This window comes from Bufo bufo, chromosome 7 (assembly GCF_905171765.1).
Source record: "Bufo bufo chromosome 7, aBufBuf1.1, whole genome shotgun sequence".
Lineage (NCBI taxonomy): Eukaryota > Metazoa > Chordata > Amphibia > Anura > Bufonidae > Bufo > Bufo bufo.
In genome coordinates, this window is record NC_053395.1 from 225428693 (window position 1) to 225450370 (window position 21678).

The following is a 21678-nucleotide window of genomic DNA, read 5'->3' on the forward strand; positions in this document are numbered from 1 at the left end:
ATGGTGTAGGGTGTGCTAGTGCTGAGGAGATGGTGTAGGGGGGTGCTAGTGCTGAGGAGATGGTGTAGGGGGGTGCTAGTGCTGAGGAGATGGTGTAGGGGGTTGCTAGTGATGAGGAGCTGGTGTAGGGGGGTGCTAGTGCTGAGGAGATGGTGTAGGGGGGTGCTAGTGCTGAGGAGATGGTGTAGGGGGTGCCAGTGCTGAGGAGCTGATGTAGGAGGTGCCAGTGCTGAGGAGCTGATGTAGGGGGTGCCAGTGCTGAGGAGCTGATGTAGGGGGTGCCAGTGCTGAGGAGCTGATGTAGGAGGTGCCAGTGCTGAGGAGCTGGTGTAGGGGGTGCCAGTGCTGAGGAGCTGATGTAGGTGGTGCCAGTGCTGAGGAGCTGATGTAGGGGGTGCCAGTGCTGAGGAGCTGATGTAGGGGGTGCCAGTGCTGAGGAGCTGATGTAGGGGGTGCCAGTGCTGAGGAGCTGATGTAGGGGGTGCCAGTGCTGAGGAGCTGATGTAGGGGGTGCCAGTGCTGAGGAGCTGATGTAGGAGGTGCCAGTGCTAAGGAGCTGATGTAGGGGGTGCCAGTGCTGAGGAGATGGTATAGGGGGTGCCAGTGCTGAGGAGATGGTGTAGGGGGTGCCAGTGCTGAGGAGATGGTGTAGGGGGTGTCAGTGCTGAAGAGATGGTGTAGGGGGTGCCAGTGCTGAGGAGATGGTGTAGGTGGTGCCAGTTCTGAGGAGCTGATGTAGGTGGTGCCAGTGTTGAGGAGATGGTGTAGGTAGTGCCAGTGTGCCAGTGCTGAAGAGATGGTGTAGGAAGTGGTGCCAGTAATATCCTAAATTACCAGAATGTAGATATGGTCCAAGCTAAGTTAAATAAAGTAATGTGAACAAGGCTCTGGGTCTAGATGGATTAGACCCAAATTCTTTAAGAATTCAGTTCAGTTATTATTGTGCTTATGTTCATAATGTTTACAGATTCTCTAGGGACTGGCACAAGGCAAATGTGGTTCCCATATTCAGAAAGGGCTATAGGTCTTCCTCGAGTAATTATAGACCAGTAACCTTAACTTCCGTTTTGGGAAAAATGTTTGATGGACTAAGTGATAGGCAGCACTGGCTTAGCAAGAACAGAAGTTGTCGGAATAAGCTGATTTGTTCTAATGAGGAGGTGAGTAAAATCCTGGAAAGAGGAGATATAGTGAGAAATAGAAGCCTGGACAGAGGGGCGGCTGTGGATGTAGTGAGGTGAGTAGTAGCCTGGACAGAGGGGCGGCTGTGGATGTAGTGAGGTGAGTAGTAGCCTGGACAGAGGGGCGGCTGTGGATGTAGTGAGATGAGTAGTAGCCTGGACAGAGGGGCGGCTGTGGATGTAGTGAGGTAAGTAGTAGCCTGGACAGAGGGTCGGCTGTGGATGTAGTGAGGCGAGTAGTAGCCTGGACAGAGGGGCGGCTGTGGATGTAGTGAGGCGAGTAGTAGCCTGGACAGAGGGTCGGCTGTGGATGTAGTGAGATGAGTAGTAGCCTGGACAGAGGGTCGGCTGTGGATGTAGTGAGATGAGTAGTAGCCTGGACAGAAGGGCGGCTGTGGATAGTAACATAGTACATAAGGCCGAAAAAAGACATTTGTCCATCCAGTTCGGCCTGTTATCCTGCAAGTTGATCCAGAGGAAGGATGTAGTGAGGTGAGTAGTAGCCTGGACAGAGGGGAGGCTGTGGATGTCGTGAGGTGAGTAGTAGCCTGGACAGAGGGGCAGCTGTGGATGTAGTGAGGTGAGTAGTAGCCTGGACAGAGGGTCGGCTGTGGATGTAGTGAGATGAGTAGTAGCCTGGACAGAGGGGCGGCTGTGGATGTAGTGAATTAAGTAGTAGCCTGGACAGAAGGACGGCTGTGGATGTAGTGAGGTAAGTAGTAGCCTGGACAGAAGGGCGGCTGTGGATGTAGTGAGGTGACTAGTAGCCTGGACAGAGGGGCGGCTGTGGATGTAGTGAGGTAAGTAGTAGCCTGGACAGAGGGGCGGCTGTGGATGTAGTGAGGTTAGTAGAAGCCTGGACAGAAGGGTGGCTGTGGATATAGTGAGGTGAGTAGTAGCCTGGACAGAAGGGTGGCTGTGGATGAAGTGAGGTATGTAAAACCCTGGACAGAGGGGCGGCTGTGGATATAGTGAGGTGAGTAGTAGCCTGGACAGAAGGGTGGCTGTGGATGAAGTGAGGTATGTAAAAGCCTGGACAGAGGGGCGGCTGTGGATATAGTGAGGTGAGTAGTAGCCTGGACAGAAGGGTGGCTGTGGATACAGTGAGGTATGTAAAAGCCTGGACAGAGGGGCGGCTGTGGATGAAGTGAGGTGAGTAGTAGCCTGGACAGAGGGGCGGCTGTGGATGTAGTGAGGTTAGTAGAAGCCTGGACAGAAGGGCGGCTGTGGATGTAGTGAGGTGAGTAGAAGCCTGTACAGAGGGGCGGCTGTGGATGTAGTGAGGTGAGTAGAAGCCTGGACAGAAGGGTGGCTGTGGATGTAGTGAGGTAAGTAGTAGCCTGGACAGAAGGGTGGCTGTGGATGTAGTGAGGTAAGTAGTAGCCTGGACAGAAGGGTGGCTGTGGATGTAGTGAGGTGAGTAGAAGACTGGACAGAAGGGTGGCTGTGGATGTAGTAAGGTAAGTAGTAGCCTGGACAGAAGGGTTGCTGTGGATGTAGTGAGGTGAGTAGAAAACTGGGCAGAAGGGTGGCTGTGGATGTAGTGAGGTAAGTAGTAGCCTGGACAGAAGGGTGGCTGTGGATGTAGTAAGGCGAGTAGAAGCCTGGACATACAGGTGGCTGTGGATGTAGTGAGGTGAGTAGAAGCCTGGACATACAGGTGGCTGTGGATGTAGTGAGGTAAGTAGTAGCCTGGACATACAGGTGGCTGTGGATGTAGTGAGGTGAGTAGACGTCTGTACAGAGGAACGGCTGCATCTTTCTCTCACAGCTAACCTTGTGCTACAGCAGCTCTTCTATGGGTTTCAGACCAGATGGGCTAGCCTTCACTCTCTATGTGCATCAGTAAGTATGGGGCACCCATGGCCCTGCTGGCTGTCCTTCCTTTGACCACTGTATACTGAGAGCACTGCACAAGATCTGCAGTTTTGGAGATGCTCTCACGCAGTTGTCTAGATGTTACAATTTGGCTAATATCAAAGGCCTTCAGAGACTTGTGCATACCCATTCAATTGTTCAAAACTGGCAATAGCTTTGCTGCTGACATTCCTTACACATTCCCAGAGTGACAACTACCCACTGGATATGTGATAAGCGTCTGATTGGCGGTGGTCTGACTTTTGGGACCCCCAGCGATCATGAGAAAAGGAAAGCTGCAGGGCACATCTGCCATCATGCCCGCCTCTCCATTCAAACAGGAGACATGGGCCCTCATCCTCCATGACAAGTGGCAGTCCCAGCGGTCAGACCTACACCGATCAAACACTTGTCACCTATCCTGTGGAGAAGTGGTAAGTTTTCGTTTCAGAACAACCCATTTAAGGCATCTTCACAAAATTGTTAATCATCTGTTCAGTTGCTACTTCTTGTGTAACACCCCAGAGTGGTGTTACCACTTCTGCACCTTGCTACCGTCTTTATTGGTCTAACCTCAGTCATCTTATGTATTTATTCTAGGTTCTCCACACTGTGCATTTCTAATGTTATGTAACTGTTCAAATGTAATGTGCCTGGTTCAGGTGGCAGCAAACCCGGCAGAGCTATACTTAGATAGAATGGAACTTACCATTCCATTCTAACCCCCCCCCCCCCCCCCTCTGTGGAGAAGTGGGCTAGACCCACTTCCTGCAGGAAGGGTGGGGACCAGTTTCTAGTTTAGTCTAGCTTACCCCCTGCTAGGGGAAGGGTGTATCGGGCCACGTCTCTGCTGGACATGCACAAGCCAGCCAGAGCACCCCAAGCTCTGCAGGGCCATGGAGGCCAAAGCCTGAAGCCTCAGGAGCCAGGAGGAAAGTTCCCTGGCATAACAGAGTCAGACTACAGAGAGAAAGTGCAGCATACAGAGGAAGCCAAGTTACCTATTCAGCTTATCAGTACAGCAGAGAGAGAGAAAGCAAGCAGAGTTATTGAAGAAGCCTGCCAGTTAAATGCTAAAGCCTGCAGGGACCAAGACAAAGTTTGAAGACTGTTTCTGATGAACGTTTATTCAAGTAAAGCTGCTGTTCAACATTATCTCAATGTCTGGACTCGAGTTATTCTACTATCCCTCAATTATTCCCCCTATTTATTGCTTCGGAGCCAAAGCCTGGGGTCCAGCCGTATGCAGGTAGGAGCACCGTGACACACAGAGAGACATTTTAGGCTGCACTATACCACTCGGCATTCCTATACCTGGGTCGCATTACATAGAGGGCCCCAGGAGGAGGCGCCCGTTGCACTTCTTTATGGTGAACTTACAGCTTCTTGTAGAAGTTGCTCCTGGCTGTAGATATGCGGACGGTTTCCTCGCTCGCCCTCTATAATCACACGATATCTTGAAAATTATACAGAGAGAGAAATAGGATTAAGAACATGTAAAGGTGGATTATATAACTGGATTCTTTATTACCTGCATTAGCTTTAAAAATCCTGATGCTAATTATTCATGCTGCCATAAATCATCATATTAATGGGGTTATGTGAGTCCTGGAGAAATGTGGCAAAGGCAGGACTGGTCTGTATTAATGTAATGAAGGAACCAATACTCACTCGCTGGACACCCTGCTAGAGACCCCACTCCTCTGCCTCCCTGCTGTCTTTCTTTACCTGGCTTCAGCAGTGACACATCTGTATATAAACATGACTGTTGCAGCCAAACACTGACCTAAGTGATATATGGCACACGACTGCCGCCAGTGACTGGCTTTAGTGGTCTTATATTTATATAGACACAACACTGTGCTGTGGGTAAGGAATGGGCATTTGACCTTCATTAACTGGAATAACACGAGCATGGGCGGTCGGGTAGATATGGTCTGTGTCAGGCATGCTCAACCTGCGGCCCTCCAGCTGTTGAAAAACGACAACTCCCAGCATGCCCGAATAGCCTACAGCTATCAGCCTACAGCAGGGCATTGTGGGAGTTGTAGTTTTACAACAGCTGGAGGGCCGCAGGTTGACCATGCCTGGTCTGTGTTACGACCGCATTTCCTGGATTGACCAGAGTTCAGACTTCAGTTCCTTGCATCATAGCAATCATCACATCAGGACCACATTTCCTGGACCGCACATGTGTGAAACTGGTTGAACAGGGCGCATGATAAGGTATTTTGTAAATTGGACAATTGACTCCTTGTTACGACTCCAGCCAGACTCCGGTGTAAAATGAGCAGGAACGCTAATGCTGGACTTACACACAGTGTCGGACTGAAGTCCGTTGGGCCCACCAGATGATTAAGGGTCCATTCACAGGTCCGCAAAACACGGACATATGTGCGTTCTGAATTTTTTGACCGCACATGGCCGGCACTATAATAGAAATGCATTTTCTTGTCCGTGTCTGCGGACAAGAATAGGACATGTTGAATTTTTTTGTGGGGCCGCGGAACGTAAGTGTGGATGCGGACAGCTGTCCGCATCTTTTGTGGCCCCATTGAAAATTAATTGGTCTGCACCCGTTCCGCAAAATTGGATGCGGATGCGGAACCGTTTTGCGGATGTGTGAATGGACCCCGATTCTGAGGTTCCACCCTCTGAGTACATAGGACCTTAAGGGGCCTGTTTTATTAGGGGTCCAATACTCTCAGAGTTTGGACCCATCGGAGGATCCTCTGGTTCGCCAGTCCAACCCTGTTTACATGGCCCAATTTTCAATCCAATTATCAGGATGAACATTCCTACGAACATTTGTTCCTGATAATCTGCCCATCTAAAGGTGCCGCAGATCATTTTGCACGGGCACCTCAACTTTTTGTGCTGGCAGCTCAATCATCATTTCTGGGCAGCAGATCATGCAGTGTGAACAGCGCTCTGCTGCCCAGAAACAATGCAGCTGTATGAGGATGAGCGATCACAGTAGCCATCGTTCGTCATCATACTGTGGAGGTGATTGCTGCATGTTTATCAATTCACCTCCACTAACGAGCAGGCAATTGTCAGGAAAGAACGTTTCCCTCCCAACAATCGTCTGCTGATCAGCGCAGTGTAAATACACCTTTTTTGCAGATTCCACACAGACCCACTCATTTCTATGGGACCCCCCCCCCCAAATAAAAAAACTAAACCATGCAAATTAAAAAACCTATTCGTGTCTGTTTTGCGAACAAGAAGGGGCTTTTTACAATGGGTCCTGTGTAAAATTGCGGGATGCACACGGACCACATCCATATTTTGCAGATCCGTGATTTGCGGACTGCAAAACAGATGAGGTCATGCGTGTTCCTGGGAGCCGTCCTGCTCACAGGCACAGAGCTAGAGACAAGTGGCTGGGCAGGGAGCTACTGCACATGTCCTAGCAATGCGCAGTCCCAAGATCCCGGCCATCCTCATAGTAAAATGCACAGAGCAGTGCGCAAGCGCGGCCACCACTGCTGGACTGCGGTAGTGGCTGTAACCATAGAAGACAGTGGATATCTAAAGAGTGGGGACAAGGGGGGACTGAATCCAAGATCTCCATAACAGTACACAAACGTAAAATAAGGGTCTGGCTACACAGCGACAAGAAAATTGCACAACATTTAGTGTAATGTATTTCAATGGTGTTGCAATACCACAGGTCAGATTTATTTTTATTTTTTTAGCGACGGCCGTGTCGCAGTCACAGCATGTCACATTGTGACCCCACTAAAATACATTACATGAAATGTCACCATGTAGCTGTACCCTTTTGTATCATGCGACTTTTCTCCGACTTGCTGTCACATGACACATGTCACCGTGTAGCTGTAACCTAAAGGCATTTGCAAAAATCCATATATTTACATTAATCAGGCTATTTACCTAGGATTACCATGACGGGATACCCCTTTAACTTAAGAATGTAAGAACACTGACTCACATATCTGGGGAGTGAACGGTTTGTACATGGCCCGCATACAGTAGTTTGTCATCCATTGGAATCAGAACGCGGAGGCCATCTTTTAATTCATCCTTGTCAATTATACAAGAACGAGGTGCTGAAAATAAAAGGGAAAAATGTATGACCAGTCAGTAAACAAAAGCCTTGTAAGAATCATTACATACAAAGCATTAAATGGACTAGATTATGATAGGACCTGGATACTCACCTGGTGTAAGCGGTCTTTCTGGGTTCACAGGAAGGGAAAAATTCTCATCCTCCGAGAAACTGCTGTCCTGACTAGGTTCAAAGTCTTCTTCAGCAGCCATACTCTCCATCAGCTTGCTGACAGCTCCACACTTAGTCTGATATTAAAGTATTAATAAACAATATTTAAGCAATCATTTTTTGGTGTTAAGGGCCCAGCAGACTTTTATCACTTATTACTTTACACCTTATATTGTTTTTGTGTCCTCGCCATTTCCGAATTCCAGAAAAGGCGTATTGTGTTTGGGGACTGACTACCAAGCCGCATGCCAGACAATTGTCTAGGAATTACTGAGTCTTGAAATTTAAAGGGACGCTTCCATGAGAAAGGGATATTTTTAAAAATAGCAAACAATATTTGTCTGTGCTTCTCTTTCATTTTGCCAGTATCTATGACAATTACAGTATTTTTTTGGACTATTATATACACTGCTCAAAAAAATAAAGGGAACACTTAAACAACACAATGTAACTCCAAGTCAATCACACTTCTGTGAAATCAAACTGTCCACTTAGGAAGCAACACTGAGTGACAATCAATTTCACATGCTGTTGTGCAAATGGGATAGACAACAGGTGGAAATTATAGGCAATTAGCAAGACACCCCCAATAAAGGAGTGGTTCTGCAGGTGGTGACCACAGACCACTTCTCAGTTCCTATGCTTCCTGGCTGATGTTTTGGTCACTTTTGAATGCTGGCGGTGTTTTCACTCTAGTGGTAGCATGAGACGGAGTCTACAACCCACACAAGTGGCTCAGGTAGTGCAGCTTATCCAGGATGGCACATCAATGTGAGCTGTGGCAAGAAGGTTTGCTGTGTCTGTCAGCGTAGTGTCCAGAGCATGGAGGCGCTACCAGGAGACAGGCCAGTACATCAGGAGACGTGGAGGAGGCCGTAGGAGGGCAACAACCCATCAGCAGGACCGCTACCTCCACCTTTGTGCAAGGAGGAACAGGAGGAGCACTGCCAGAGCCCTGCAAAATGACCTCCAGCAGGCCACAAATGTGCATGTGTCTGCTCAAACGGTCAGAAACAGACTCCATGAGGGTGATATGAGGGCCCGACGTCCACAGGTGGGGGTTGTGCTTACAGCCCAACACCGTGCAGGACGTTTGGCATTTGCCAGAGAACACCAAGATTGGCAAATTCGCCACTGGCGCCCTGTGCTCTTCACAGATGAAAGCAGGTTCACACAATTGAGCACATCTGGGACATCATGTCTCGCTCTATCCACCAACGTCACGTTGCACCACAGACTGTCCAGGAGTTGGCAGATGCTTTTTTTATTTTTGTGTGATTTTGTTGTCAGCACATTCAACTATGTAAAGAACAAAGTATTTCAAAAGAATATTTAATTAATTCAGATCTAGGATGTTATTTTTGTGTTCCCTTTATTTTTTTGAGCAGTGTACTTTTTTCAGTTAGAAACTGTGCTACCATCTTCTGATGCGTCTCATAGTCTAAATGCTGGCATTAGAAGCAGGCGAGCTCCAATTAGTAACTGAAAGATCCTAACTATAAAATGATCTTCTCCTGACGGACCGCACGGACTATAAAATGATCTCCTCCTGACGGACCGCACGGACTATAAAGTGATCTCCTCCTGACGGACCGCACGGACTATAAAATGATCTCCTCCTGACGGACCGCACTGCCTATAAAATGATCTTCTCCTGACGGACCGCACTGACTATAAAATGATCTCCTCCTGACGGACCGCACTTACTATAAAATGATCTCCTCCTGACGGACCGCACTGACTATAAAATGATCTCCTCCTGACGGACCGCACTGACTATAAAATTATCTCCTCCTGACGGACCGCACTGACTATAAAATGATCTCCTCCTGACGGACCGCACGGACTATAAAATGATCTCCTCCTGACGGACCGCACTGACTATAAAATGATCTCCTCCTGACGGACCGCACTGCCTATAAAATGATCTTCTCCTGACGGACCGCACTGACTATAAAATGATCTCCTCCTGACGGACCGCACTTACTATAAAATGATCTCCTCCTGACGGACCGCACTGACTATAAAATGATCTCCTCCTGACGGACCGCACTGACTATAAAATAATCTCCTCCTGACGGACCGCACTGACTATAAAATGATCTCCTCCTGACGGACCGCACTGACTATAAAATGATCTCCTCCTGACGGACCGCACTGACTATAAAATTATCTTCTCCTGACGGACCGCACTGACTATAAAATGATCTCCTCCTGACGGACCACACTGACTATAAAATTATCTTCTCCTGACGGACCGCACTGACTATAAAATGATCTCCTCCTGACGGACCGCACTGACTATAAAATGATCTCCTCCTGACGGACCGCACTGACTATAAAATAATCTCCTCCTGACGGACCGCACTGACTATAAAATGATCTCCTCCTGACGGACCGCACTGACTATAAAATGATCTCCTCCTGACGGACCGCACGGACTATAAAATAATCTCCTCCTGACGGACCGCACTGACTATAAAATGATCTCCTCCTGACGGACCGCACTGACTATAAAATGATCTCCTCCTGACGGACCACACTGACTATAAAATGATCTCCTCCTGACGGACCACACTGACTATAAAATTATCTTCTCCTGACGGACCGCACTGACTATAAAATGATCTCCTCCTGACGGACCGCACTGACTATAAAATGATCTCCTCCTGACGGACCGCACTGACTATAAAATGATCTCCTCCTGACGGACCGCACTGACTATAAAATGGATCCTCCAGTACAGATGTGATTCACTGTGTAGGAGCTGTATAGGGAATTTTACTGTGTGGGGGCGCTAAGGGGGCATAACTACCATGTGGGGGCACAAGGAGGACTTGGAAGGATTGGGTGTGTATAGACAGGCATTGAGCGCTATGCGTGCAACTGCTGTCCTCCCTCCTTGGAGGGAGTTATGATCATTGGGCATTGGGAGTGCTGATATAGAGGTTCACTCCTGATCATTGCCTGCTCGTTAGTTGTATCTATGTACAGTGATCATTGGGCCTTTAGGCTACTTTCACACTTGTGGCAGAGTGATTCGGCAAGCAGTTCCGTCGCCGGAACTGCCTGCCGGATCAGACAATCTGCATGCAAACTGACAGCATTTGTTGTAGACGGATCAGGACGCGAATCCGTCTCACAAATGCATTGCAAGAACGGATCCGTCTCTCCGTTTTTCATACAGACAAACGGAACCGTTAAAAATGTGGGGAAAAAATTTGTATCAGTGTGCGCATGCGCAGACCGGAAGGACGAATCTGGCATTCCGGTATTTTTTTATGTCAGATCCGGCACTAATACATTTCAATGTAAATTAATGCCGGATCCGGCATTCCAGCAACTGATCCGGAATTTTGGACGGAGAGAATACCGCAGCATGCGGAGGTATTCTCTCCGTCCAAAATGCCGTTCAGTGTCTGAACTGAAGACATCCTGATGCATCCTGAACGGATTTCTCTCCATTCAGAATGCATTAGGATAAAACTGATCAGTTATTTTCCGGTATTGAGCCCCTAGGACGGAACTCTATGCCGGAAAATAAAAACGCCAGTGTGAAAGTACCCTTATGGGGATGAAAAATTGTTACTACAGTTGTTCGTCCCAAAATAGTTTTTTGTCAGTGGCAAGCAAGAACAGAATTGAGTCTTCATACAAATGTTCTTTCCCAAAAATTTCCCTGTATTAATGGGCCTTTAGGCACTAGTTATATGACATATCTGCCCTCTGTCTATCTTTCCAGATCAAAGGGATCAAAGCATGGCACAGGGGTGGGGGAGGGAAATATTCCCTAAACTAATATCTTAGGCACTTTCCTTTCATCCATCTTTCAATTATGATCTAAAAAGATATAGAAGAGATTGGATCTCCTGTATGTGATTTGGTTGCAGCTGTTTGTTGCTTTCACCCCTAGGACTGATAAAATTAGAATTTGATGGACATCTGTAATTTCCCCAAACTACGTAACCACAATTGATTTTACACAAATCCTACCCAATTCAATCAGTAGCTGAAAATAATATTTGCCTTCCCCACACCTTTCATTTCCTCTTCCTAATGTATTTATTTGTATTCTTACCTCTTCTTTCAAACCTTTAGGCTTCAGCTTCAGTTTATTTTTTGGACTATAAGACATGGAGTTGTTTCCACCGAGCTGATTCTGAGACATAGAACCACCTGTATCTGAGGAGGCCAAGATGGAAGTCTCCTTAAAGTTTTTCTTCTGAAGAATAATTGGAGAAAACGCTACATTAGTTACATACTCACTCAGACCATCAGTTAAAGGGATTCTGTCATCAGAATAAACCCAATTAAACTAGCTGACATTAGCGATGTGCTAATGTCGGCTGAACCCAACTAGCCTATTACTACTTGTATCTATGCCCCGGTTACGCCAGAAATCTAACTTTTATAATATGCTAATTAGCCTCTAGGAGCGGGGGGGGCGTTGTTCCTAGAGGCTCCGTTCTCTCACCTCTGGACTGGACGCGCCCCGCTGCACTTGATTGACAGGGCCAGGCAGCTCGTCCTTCACTCACTGCGCCGAAAACTAAACAGGACGGCGCAGGCGCGAGATACATGGCAGACAGGGCTGGCAGGTGGAGACCAAGGCTGGCTATCCCTGTCAATCAAGTGCAGCGGGGCGCGTCCAGAGGTGAAAGAACGGAGTATATAGGAGCAGGAACAACGCCCCCCCCCCCACCCCCCACCCAGAGGATAATTAGCATATTATAAAAGTTCGATTTCTGGTGTAACGTGGGCATAGATACAAGTAGGAATAGGCTAGTTAGGTTCAGCCGACATTCGCACATCGCTAATGTCTGCTAGCTTAATAGGGTTAATTCTGATGACAGAATCCCTTTAAGTTGACATTGCATCACAGTGAGTTTTTTCATGTTTGTTCTGGCACAGCCACTTCTACTGTGATTTCTTTATCCAGCTAAATAGCAATTGTTACATAGTTTAACAATACATTTCCCTTGTTATAGACTTTCTTTATACCCACTGCCAAGCAAAAGGGGTTGGGGCTGTGTCCCAACCTGCCAACGGATGCAGTGGCACACCATATGGCACAGGGACCCACTTAAAGTTGCCGCAAACTTGGCAAATGGATTTATAAACCTCAATCAAAATGAATACTTATAACATCATATTTGTTTTTTTTTTTTTTTGATAAAAGTATAAAAGATATGTGATCCATGGCCTTTTGTCTACAGTTTAAGGGTCCATTCACACGTCCGTTTTTTCTTTCCTGATCTGTTCCGTTTTTTGCGGAACAGATCTGGACCAGATCCGAACCCATTCATTTTCAATGGGTCCTGGAAAAATATCGGACAGCACAATGTGTGCTGTCAGTTTCCGTTGTTCCGTTCCGCATGTCCGTTTAAATATAAAACATGTCCTATTCTTTTCCGCAAAATTCGGATCCTGGTACAATACAAAGTCAATGGATCCGCAAAAAACGGAAGACATTCGGATGTCATTACGTATGTCATCCGTTTTATGCGAATTCCGTTCCTGGAAATTACATTTTAATTTTTTATTTTTATTTTTTCAAAGAAATCCAAACAACTTTATTTGCTTATTGAAATTTATACGTTTCCGTTTTTTGCGGATCCGCAAAAAACGGACCGAAAATCGGGATATAGAAAAATACTGACGTGTGAATGTAGCCTAATACTGTTGTCATACACCCCCCCCAACTTCTGAAAAGCGCAATAGGGACAATATCAGAGATGTGTCAATTTTAAACTAAGCCTCTATCTATACACACCTAGTCCCCACACAGTAGTTAAGCCCCCTTAGTGCTCCCCTCACAACAGTGCTCCCCTCACAACAGTGCTGCCCCCTTAGTGCTCCCCTCACAACAGTGCTCCCCTCACAACAGTGCTGCCCCCTTAGTGCTCCCCTCACAACAGTGCTGCCCCCTTAGTGCTCCCCTCACAACAGTGCTGCCCCCTTAGTGCTCCCCTCACAACAGTGCTGCCCCCTTAGTGCTCCCCTCACAACAGTGCTGCCCCCTTAGTGCTCCCCTCACAACTGTGCTGCCCCCTTAGTGCTCCCCTCACAACAGTGCTGCCCCCTTAGTGCTCCCCTCACAACAGTGCTGCCCCCTTAGTGCTCCCCTCACAACAGTGCTGCCCCCTTAGTGCTCCCCTCACAACAGTGCTGCCCCCTTAGTGCTCCCCTCACAACAGTGCTGCCCCCTTAGTGCTCCCCTCACAACAGTGCTGCCCCCTTAGTGCTCCCCTCACAACAGTGCTGCCCCCTTAGTGCTCCCCTCACAACAGTGCTGCCCCCTTAGTGCTCCCCTCACAACAGTGCTGCCCCCTTAGTGCTCCCCTCACAACAGTGCTGCCCCCTTAGTGCTCCCCTCATAACAGTGCTGCCCCCTTAGTGCTCCCCTCACAACAATGCTGCCCCCTTCGTGCGCCGCTCATAACAGTGCTGCCCCCTTAGTGCTCCCCTCACAACAATGCTGCCCCCTTCGTGCGCCGCTCATAACAGTGCTGCCCCCTTAGTGCTCCCCTCACAACAGTGCTGCCCCCTTAGTGCTCCCCTCACAACAGTGCTGCCCCCTTAGTGCTCCCCTCACAACAGTGCTGCCCCCTTAGTGCTCCCCTCACAACTGTGCTGCCCCCTTAGTGCTCCCCTCACAACTGTGCTGCCCCCTTAGTGCTCCCCTCACAACTGTGCTGCCCCCTTAGTGCTCCCCTCACAACAGTGCTGCCCCCTTAGTGCTCCCCTCACAACAATGCTGCCCCCTTAGTGCTCCCCTCACAACAGTGCTGCCCCCTTAGTGCTCCCCTCACAACAATGCTGCCCCCTTCGTGCTCCGCTCATAATAGCGCTGCTCCCTTAGTGCCTCCTCAAAATAGTACAATAGTGCTGCCCCATTACAATAGTGAACCCTCTGTAGTTTAAATACAATGAAATAGTAATACTGTTGATAAATGGGGCACATTACTTCATGGCCTGTGTGCGCTGGTGGTGAGTGCAGAAGGCGTGAAGATGTTACTGCATTCCACCAGCGAGGGAGAGCACAGGCTGGGGATGGTGGAGCTGACTGCTCCCTGCTTTACCATTGTATTCAGTACATCTGTGTCCTCAGGATGCAGATACAGTTGAAATCAGGACATACCGCAGCCCTCCCAGGACAAATGCGGAAATCCATGATTGTCCCACCAAATCCAGGATGGTTAGGAGATATGCGGAAGTGCAAAAAAAGGGGGGAATTTATCAAGCCCTGCATTCCAAAATTCTGGCTTCAAAAAGTCACAAAATAGGCTCCTAAAAAAAAGGATCCGTCACCATTGACTTACATTATTTTCAGTGACTGATTCATTTTTATGACCGGACACAAAACCGCAGTTTGCAGTGGTTTTGTTTCCGGTCACAAAACTGAATGCTGATGGAACGCAAGACATCCTGTACGTATCTCTTTCCATTCAGAATGCTAAGGCCCCTTTCACACGAGAGAGTTTTCCGCGCGGGTGCAATGCGTGACGTGAACGCATAGCACCCGCACTGACTCCTGACCCATTAATTTCAATGGGCGTTGCGTGAAAAACGCAGCATGTTCTATAATCTGCGTTTTTCACGCAGCCCTGGCCCCATTGAAGTGAATGGGGCTTCAGTGAAAAATGCACTGCATCCGGAAGCAAGTGCAGGTGCGATGCGTTTTTCACTGATGGTTGTTAAGATGTTGTTTGTAAACCTTCAGTTTTTTTTATCAAAAGTGAACAACTGAACACAATTGCAAACAAAACTGACTGAACTTGCTTGCAAAGTGGTGCGAGTTTCGCTGAACGCATCCGGAGCCAATCCGTCACGCTCGTGTGAAAGAGGACTAAAAAAAAATATTTTTTCCGGTATTAAGGTTCCTCTGCTGGATCTCAATACCGGAAAACAACAACGCAAGTGTGAAAGTAGCCTTAAGGAAAGCCACCATCTCCCTTAGGCAATACCTGGAAACAGTTTTCAGTAGATGATGGGAGAGATCTCTGTCCTGCCCCCTGATATATGTGCAATGGTCGGCGAATAACTTAATAGAATAAGAGAGTTTTGATAAATGGTGGTACTTAAGGAAAGGGATATAGCCGTGATATCTGCTGGGCAGGATACATTTATATTAGTGGCACAACCCCTTTAACCATTGCCTGACTGGTCCAGTTATGCTGTATTTATTGGTTCTTCATTTGGAGAAACACTAAGACGAGGCGTTGACCGGGACCGCCCGCGGGCACCACAGACCGGTGATACTGGCAGGATTCAGTGATGTGCATGGACAGCTTTAGTAGGTGAACGTACCTTACAGTTATCTCTTGGTTCCCTTCCCTTCTTGGGACTTGTCATCTTGCTGTAGCGAACAGTTTTAGACACAGAGGTTTTACTTGTGGTGACATCAGTCAATGCGGATGGAGAAGTGATCGCCCCATGGAGAAAGATCCGTTCGCTTCTGCGCCGACTCCAGAGGTCGTCATCGCTTACTTCTGCTTCATATTCTTGGATGTGGTCTTTTGTTGGCTTAGTTTTATTTAATTTCTGTGCTTGGTCCATTATTTTTTCACTTTCTGACTGAACAAGAATAGTGTCCACGTCCATCGTATCTACGGCCAGTTTAGAATTCCCTACTTTCTTGGAGTTCGTGAATTTTCGGTCAAGTAAAGACATGGCTTGATCATTTTCTTCCATTTCCGATTCTGTTTCCTCAGACTCTGTACCTTCATATAGGAAAACATGCAAAGGAACACATTACATACATGTAGCATTAGTTGCACATAAAAATTATGGGGGACATTTACGAAGACTGGCGATATAACCAGACTATCAGTTTACCTTGCAATCCATTTGTCTAGCTCCTATGTGAGCCTGCAACACTCAGAGTATCATGGCGCCTGATCTTCCCTCACAAAACTTCAAAGACTACAATCCCCACCATCCCTCGCTTTCCTGCTGTGAGTGTTGATGTTTATTGATTGGCTGCCTGATATACAGTCCGGCCATGCCGCCTCTACTCCGTAATCAGCAGCACACTGAGCATGCTCGACCTGACAGAGGCTCCGAACTACAGGTCGTGGCAGAGGAAGAAAACTACTTTTATAACTACTGAACGGTAAATATGTGAAATTTACATTATATTAGGTAATTATTGACGATGAAGTAGTCTAAAGCATAAGTTATATTTATCGTAACCGGAATACCCTTTTAAGTCATTTTCTAAAAACAGGCATGGAGAGTGATAAAGGAGACGGGTTGGCCGACCAGCCCCCTCTTACCACCACCTTGGAAAAGTGTTGCAAGCAGGAAAAAGTCAAAGATTTGCCCACAAATGTGACCGAATCTGCGAAAAAAGTATGTCAAGAAGCAGCGTACTTCGCATCATAAATGACTTCCTATGTTTAAAATTAGGCTACTTTCACGCTGGCCTTTTTATATTCCGTTTGTGAGATCCGTTTCAGGGCTCTCACAAACGGTTCAAAACAGATCAGTTCAGCCCCAATGCATTCTGAATGGATAAGGATCCGCTCAGAATGCATCAGTTTGGCTGCGTTCCGCCTCCATTCCGCTCTGGATGCGGAGCAGCGTTTTGGTGTCCACCTGATGACGCGGAGCCAAACGGATCCGTCCTGACTTACAATGTAAGTCAATGGGAGCGGATCCGTTTTCTCTGACACAATATGGTGCAATCGAAGACGGATCCATCCCCCATTGACTTTCAATGTAAGTCAGGACGGATCAGTTTTGACTTTGTTCTTCATAATGCAAACGGATCCGTTCTGATCAGATACAATCGTTTGCATTATAGGTGCGGATCCGTCTGTGCAGATACCAGACGGATCCGCACACCTAACGCAGGTGTGAAAGTAGCCTTAGAAATTCAAGGTAAGCAAGAACATGTTTCTAACTTGGTCAAATGAACTTAAATATGGATTATTCACATATAATCACTCGCATGAATCTTTGAAGTCGTATTTTAGTGATCTGGATAAGTTAAAACTTAGCTTTTAATATAGCTCTTGTAAGATAAATGAGATTTTGTTCCTCAAAATGAAAAGAAAAGAGGTAGGTAATCGTAGATTGCTGACAGTGTCCTATGATATAACAGGACTTGTACTGAGGGCAATACTAGAATGTCCACAAAGGCAAGAAGTGAAATGACTGATGTATTCCAAGCATGATGTTTCCAGGTCTAGACAGTTAGGGTGGTGCACATCAGTATTCAAGCCACAGGTGGTCGGGTTTGGCACTTGTAGGCGCCAATATCCGACACGTCAAGGTGGACATACAACAAGTATTAAACAACAAAAAATCTATATACACAACGACAAACACAACACAAAAATGACATGGATGTTTAGATATCCGTGTTAAATATTGTACACTAATACATCCACAGCAATTAGGTGCACGGCGGCACCGCTTAAGAGAAAGACACACCACCAGGTGTCCTACCGTACAGGTTAGATGTACTCCAGGCACCTGTGTTCTTGAGTCTTTATCAGGCAGGGTGGTCCTTTTCGGGCAGTTGGAGGATATTTAAAGGGAATGGAAACAATGTTTTCCTTTTCTATCCCTAATTGGCCCTCACAGCCCTACAATAAGCCTCCAAAAACTAGCCACGGGGTGTCCCACTATTTGGGCTCCCGTCCGGAACCTAGCCCTGGAATTGTGGTCCCTAAAAAGGCCCTACAAGGATCCCTACATGCACGTTTCTGGGGTAGGGGGAAGAACCCCTCCCCTCATCAGGGGATATAATTTCTAAGGGCCAAAAATGGTGGCTCTCCTATAAAACAAGGCGCACAGGTGGATGTGCGACCGGCAACGGGAATGAAAGAGAGGGGACAGATAAAATAAAGTTCCCTCCCTTTTGTCACTAAAGTGGAGCGCACAGATAGGTGCACAGCCGCAGTGAAGATAGAGAAGGGGGGACAGATACAAGCGCCCCTTGTCCTCTTGTGGTGCACAGGTTGGTGCCGCAGGCATATGTCTTACCTGATCTGGAAGTGTACGCGTCCTCTCTTTTAAAAGTTCGCGCCGGGATATCGGCGCGTCGCACGCCATGAGGACGTCAGCCCTTCCCCTAGTACAGCGGCAGGCGGTGATGGCGTTTTGCCCTTACTTTGCGTGTCATGCCCATACGCCGAATGGTCGCTGGGCATGCGCAGTAGTGCGCACACATTATATTTCCAATATCATCGCGTTAATGCCTGAAATGATATGTCCAGGCCACGATGCGCAAAGATAGTTATTGGACTCCAGTGTACAGCCTCCATAGGTCAATATTTATATCTATGTTGTGCCAGCAAACCCTCGTGCTGGTAACTTCACTCCCATAATGGGGCTGCAATCAAAAAGGTGCTGTTGTTTTATTTGCATGTCGTCAGTCAGATACTGTTACTAGCGACATGCAAAAAAAGGAAGATAGAGTATACATCGGGCGTCGGACAAATTAATGTATGTTGTACAGGCGCACAATATAAGCCTACAAATATATTTAAAAAAAAACGGACAAAGCATAAATATATATATATTTTTTTGCCCGTATATACGGGCATATTGATATGTAAGCTCCGTATAAAAGTGGATCTGTGGGCAGCGGAACATGTGTCCAACAGATTCACTCAGCAGCCCTGATGTGGGTATACAGCTTACCCTGATGTGGGTATATAACATAGATTATTTAGTGGTATTTTTTGCGGTCTTGTTAATTTCATTTTTCAACAGTAGTCAACAAAAAGTGACACCTGGTAATTAGTAGGTATTACATGCCATGTCTCCCAGGTAGCCGAGATTTAATAAGGCAGGATGAGGCAGTTTTAGGTCTTTATTTTAATTAAATCTGTATGAGAGACAGAGACCTTGAGGGGGTATTCTTAAAGGAAGCAGCCAAAGTGGAGAGACTCATTCAAACCTTTGGGGGATACCGTGTCCAGTTGGAAAGTCCAACGTGCTTCTCGTTGAAGCAGGAGACGGTCCCAATCGCCACCACGTATTGGTGGTGGGATTTTGTCAATTCCGATGGCTCGGATGCAGTTCGAGTCTCCACCATGGTGTTCATTAACATGTCGGGCCACTGGGGTGTCGCGTTCATTCGTGATATCGCCCAGATGTTCTCCTAGACGTCTACGCAACTCCCTCTTGGTTTTGCCGACGTATTCGAGTCCGCACACGCATGTGATCTTGTAGATGACACCGCGTGTGCGGCAGTTGATAAAATCCTTAATAATAAAGGACTTATCTAAATTCGAGCTATGGAAGGTCTTACTGCTCTGTAGGATTTTGCAGGCTACACAGCCACTACACCTATAGCAGCCATTGATCTTGCGATCCAGCCACGTCGCTGCTTGGGTCACCGGGGTGTAGTGGCTGTGCACCAGCATATCTTTTAGGCTGCTCCCTCTCCTGAAGGTAATTTGTGGGTAATCAAAGATGACTTTGTTGATCTCAGGGTCCATCAATAGGACAGGCCAGTGTTTCCGGAGGACATCCCTAATTTGTCCTGACGCGTCGTCATAGGTCGCAATAAGGCGGATCTTCTTTTCCATCTCCTCCTTTCTAATTTTAGGTACTAGGAGGTCGGGGCGACTTGCTGTTAATGCAGTTTGATAAGCTTGTTTGAGAACCTTATTGGGATATCCCCTGTCCAAAAACCGATTTTGTAAGGCCTTAGCCTGTTCGACGAACTCTGACCTGCTGGAACAGTTGCGTCTGAGGCGCAAATACTGACTCTTTGGAATCCCTCTTTTTTGGGAGAAGGGATGGCCACTGTCCCAGTGCAGGACAGAGTTCGTCGACGTCGGCTTCCTGTATATAGTGGTGTCGAGTTCATTAGAACCCCCCCTAGATATCTTAATATCTAGGAATGCCAAACTATCAGAATTGGCCTCAGAGGTAAAGCGTAGTCCCACCGTGTTAGTATTGAGTCCACGGACAAATTCAGAAAAGGAACATCCATGTCATTTTTGTGTTGTGTTTGTCGTTGTGTATATAGATTTTTTGTTGTTTAATACTTGTTGTATGTCCACCTTGACGTGTCGGATATTGGCGCCTACAAGTGCCAAACCCGACCACCTGTGGCTTGAATACTGATGTGCACCACCCTAACTGTCTAGACCTGGAAACATCATGCTTGGAATACATCAGTCATTTCACTTCTTGCCTTTGTGGACATTCTAGTATTGCCCTCAGTACAAGTCCTGTTATATCATAGGACACTGTCAGCAATCTACGATTACCTACCTCTTTACTTTTCATTTTGAGGAACAAAATCTCATTTATCTTACAAGAGCTATATTAAAAGCTAAGTTTTAACTTATCCAGATCACTAAAATACGACTTCAAAAATGTTTCTAACTTGGAATGAAAAACTACAACCATATAGTGTCTAATGAAATTACTTAAGATATTTAAAGGGGTTGTCTGAGATGATAAAAAAAATTCGGACAAGCCGCCTAATTATCTAAAAAATCTTGTTATACTCACTCCTTTTCTCCAGTGCCGTCCTTTAGTCCAATGTCCCTGCAGGTTATGTGTGTGTGTGTGTATATATATATATATATATATATATATATATATATATATAGGACAACTCCTTCAAAGGGATTTTGTAGGGTCACAATATTGCTAACTTATCCTCAGGATAGGCCATCAATACATTGGTGAGGGTCTGACTCTGGGCACCCCTGCCGAACAGCTGATTGAAGGTGCTCTGTAGCGGCTCTGCAAGGTATGGCAGCGTTGTCTGAATCCCGTGAATATTGTAAACCTGGGAAAGCCCTATAACACATCCTTGTTTCCTCTAGAATTCACGCATATAGTTTATAGTCCATTACAAACTCTTCAGAAAATACTCTAAATTCCACACAATTTTCTACAATATGTGGATTTTTTTAAAACTGAATAGAAAAAATCCAGATTATTTATAAGTGAAATGTTAAAGGGGTTGTCCGAGTGTTTTATACTGATGACCTAGCCCCAGGACCTGATTGTTGGGGGTCCAACACCTGGCAGATCAGCTGTCCTAGATCAGTAATATCACATTAATCCATTACATGACCTAGGCCAGTGGTCGGCAAGCCGCGGCTCTTTACACACTTTAATGCGGCTCTTCTGTGTGCCGGGCGCCCGCTCCCCTCCCTCCTCTCGGGGGCGGCGGCCCGCGGCTGTCCTGCCTACATGTGTGCCGTGCGGCGCTCAGGCCAAAGGAGGCGTCACTGACTGTCAGTGGGGCCGCGGCGGAGGGAGGCGAGGAGGCGGAGCTGCTCTGTCTGCTGTGGCCTGTAAAAGCTGCCCCTCCAGGCTGGCAGCAGAAGAACACAGTCACAGAGTAACACTGAGGCACGACTTGTTGGAACTTGGCCGACCCTGCTGGACTCTAGTCTGGACTCTGGA

General features: G+C 47.0%; 1 protein-coding gene across 2 annotated transcripts in view; it reads right to left on the reverse strand.

Moving 5' to 3' along the window:
* Positions 1–21678, reverse strand: part of TNRC18 (trinucleotide repeat containing 18) — a 146789-nt gene that overhangs the window by 25237 nt on the left and 99874 nt on the right. For both annotated transcript variants that reach the window (XM_040440936.1, XM_040440935.1), the window contains exons 18-22: positions 15595–16007; positions 11363–11506; positions 7226–7361; positions 6997–7114; positions 4419–4494 (exon numbers count right to left, since the gene is read on the reverse strand). In XM_040440936.1, coding sequence (XP_040296870.1) covers positions 4419–4494; positions 6997–7114; positions 7226–7361; positions 11363–11506; positions 15595–16007 — 887 coding nt within the window. The remainder of the gene's footprint in view (positions 1–4418; positions 4495–6996; positions 7115–7225; positions 7362–11362; positions 11507–15594; positions 16008–21678) is intronic.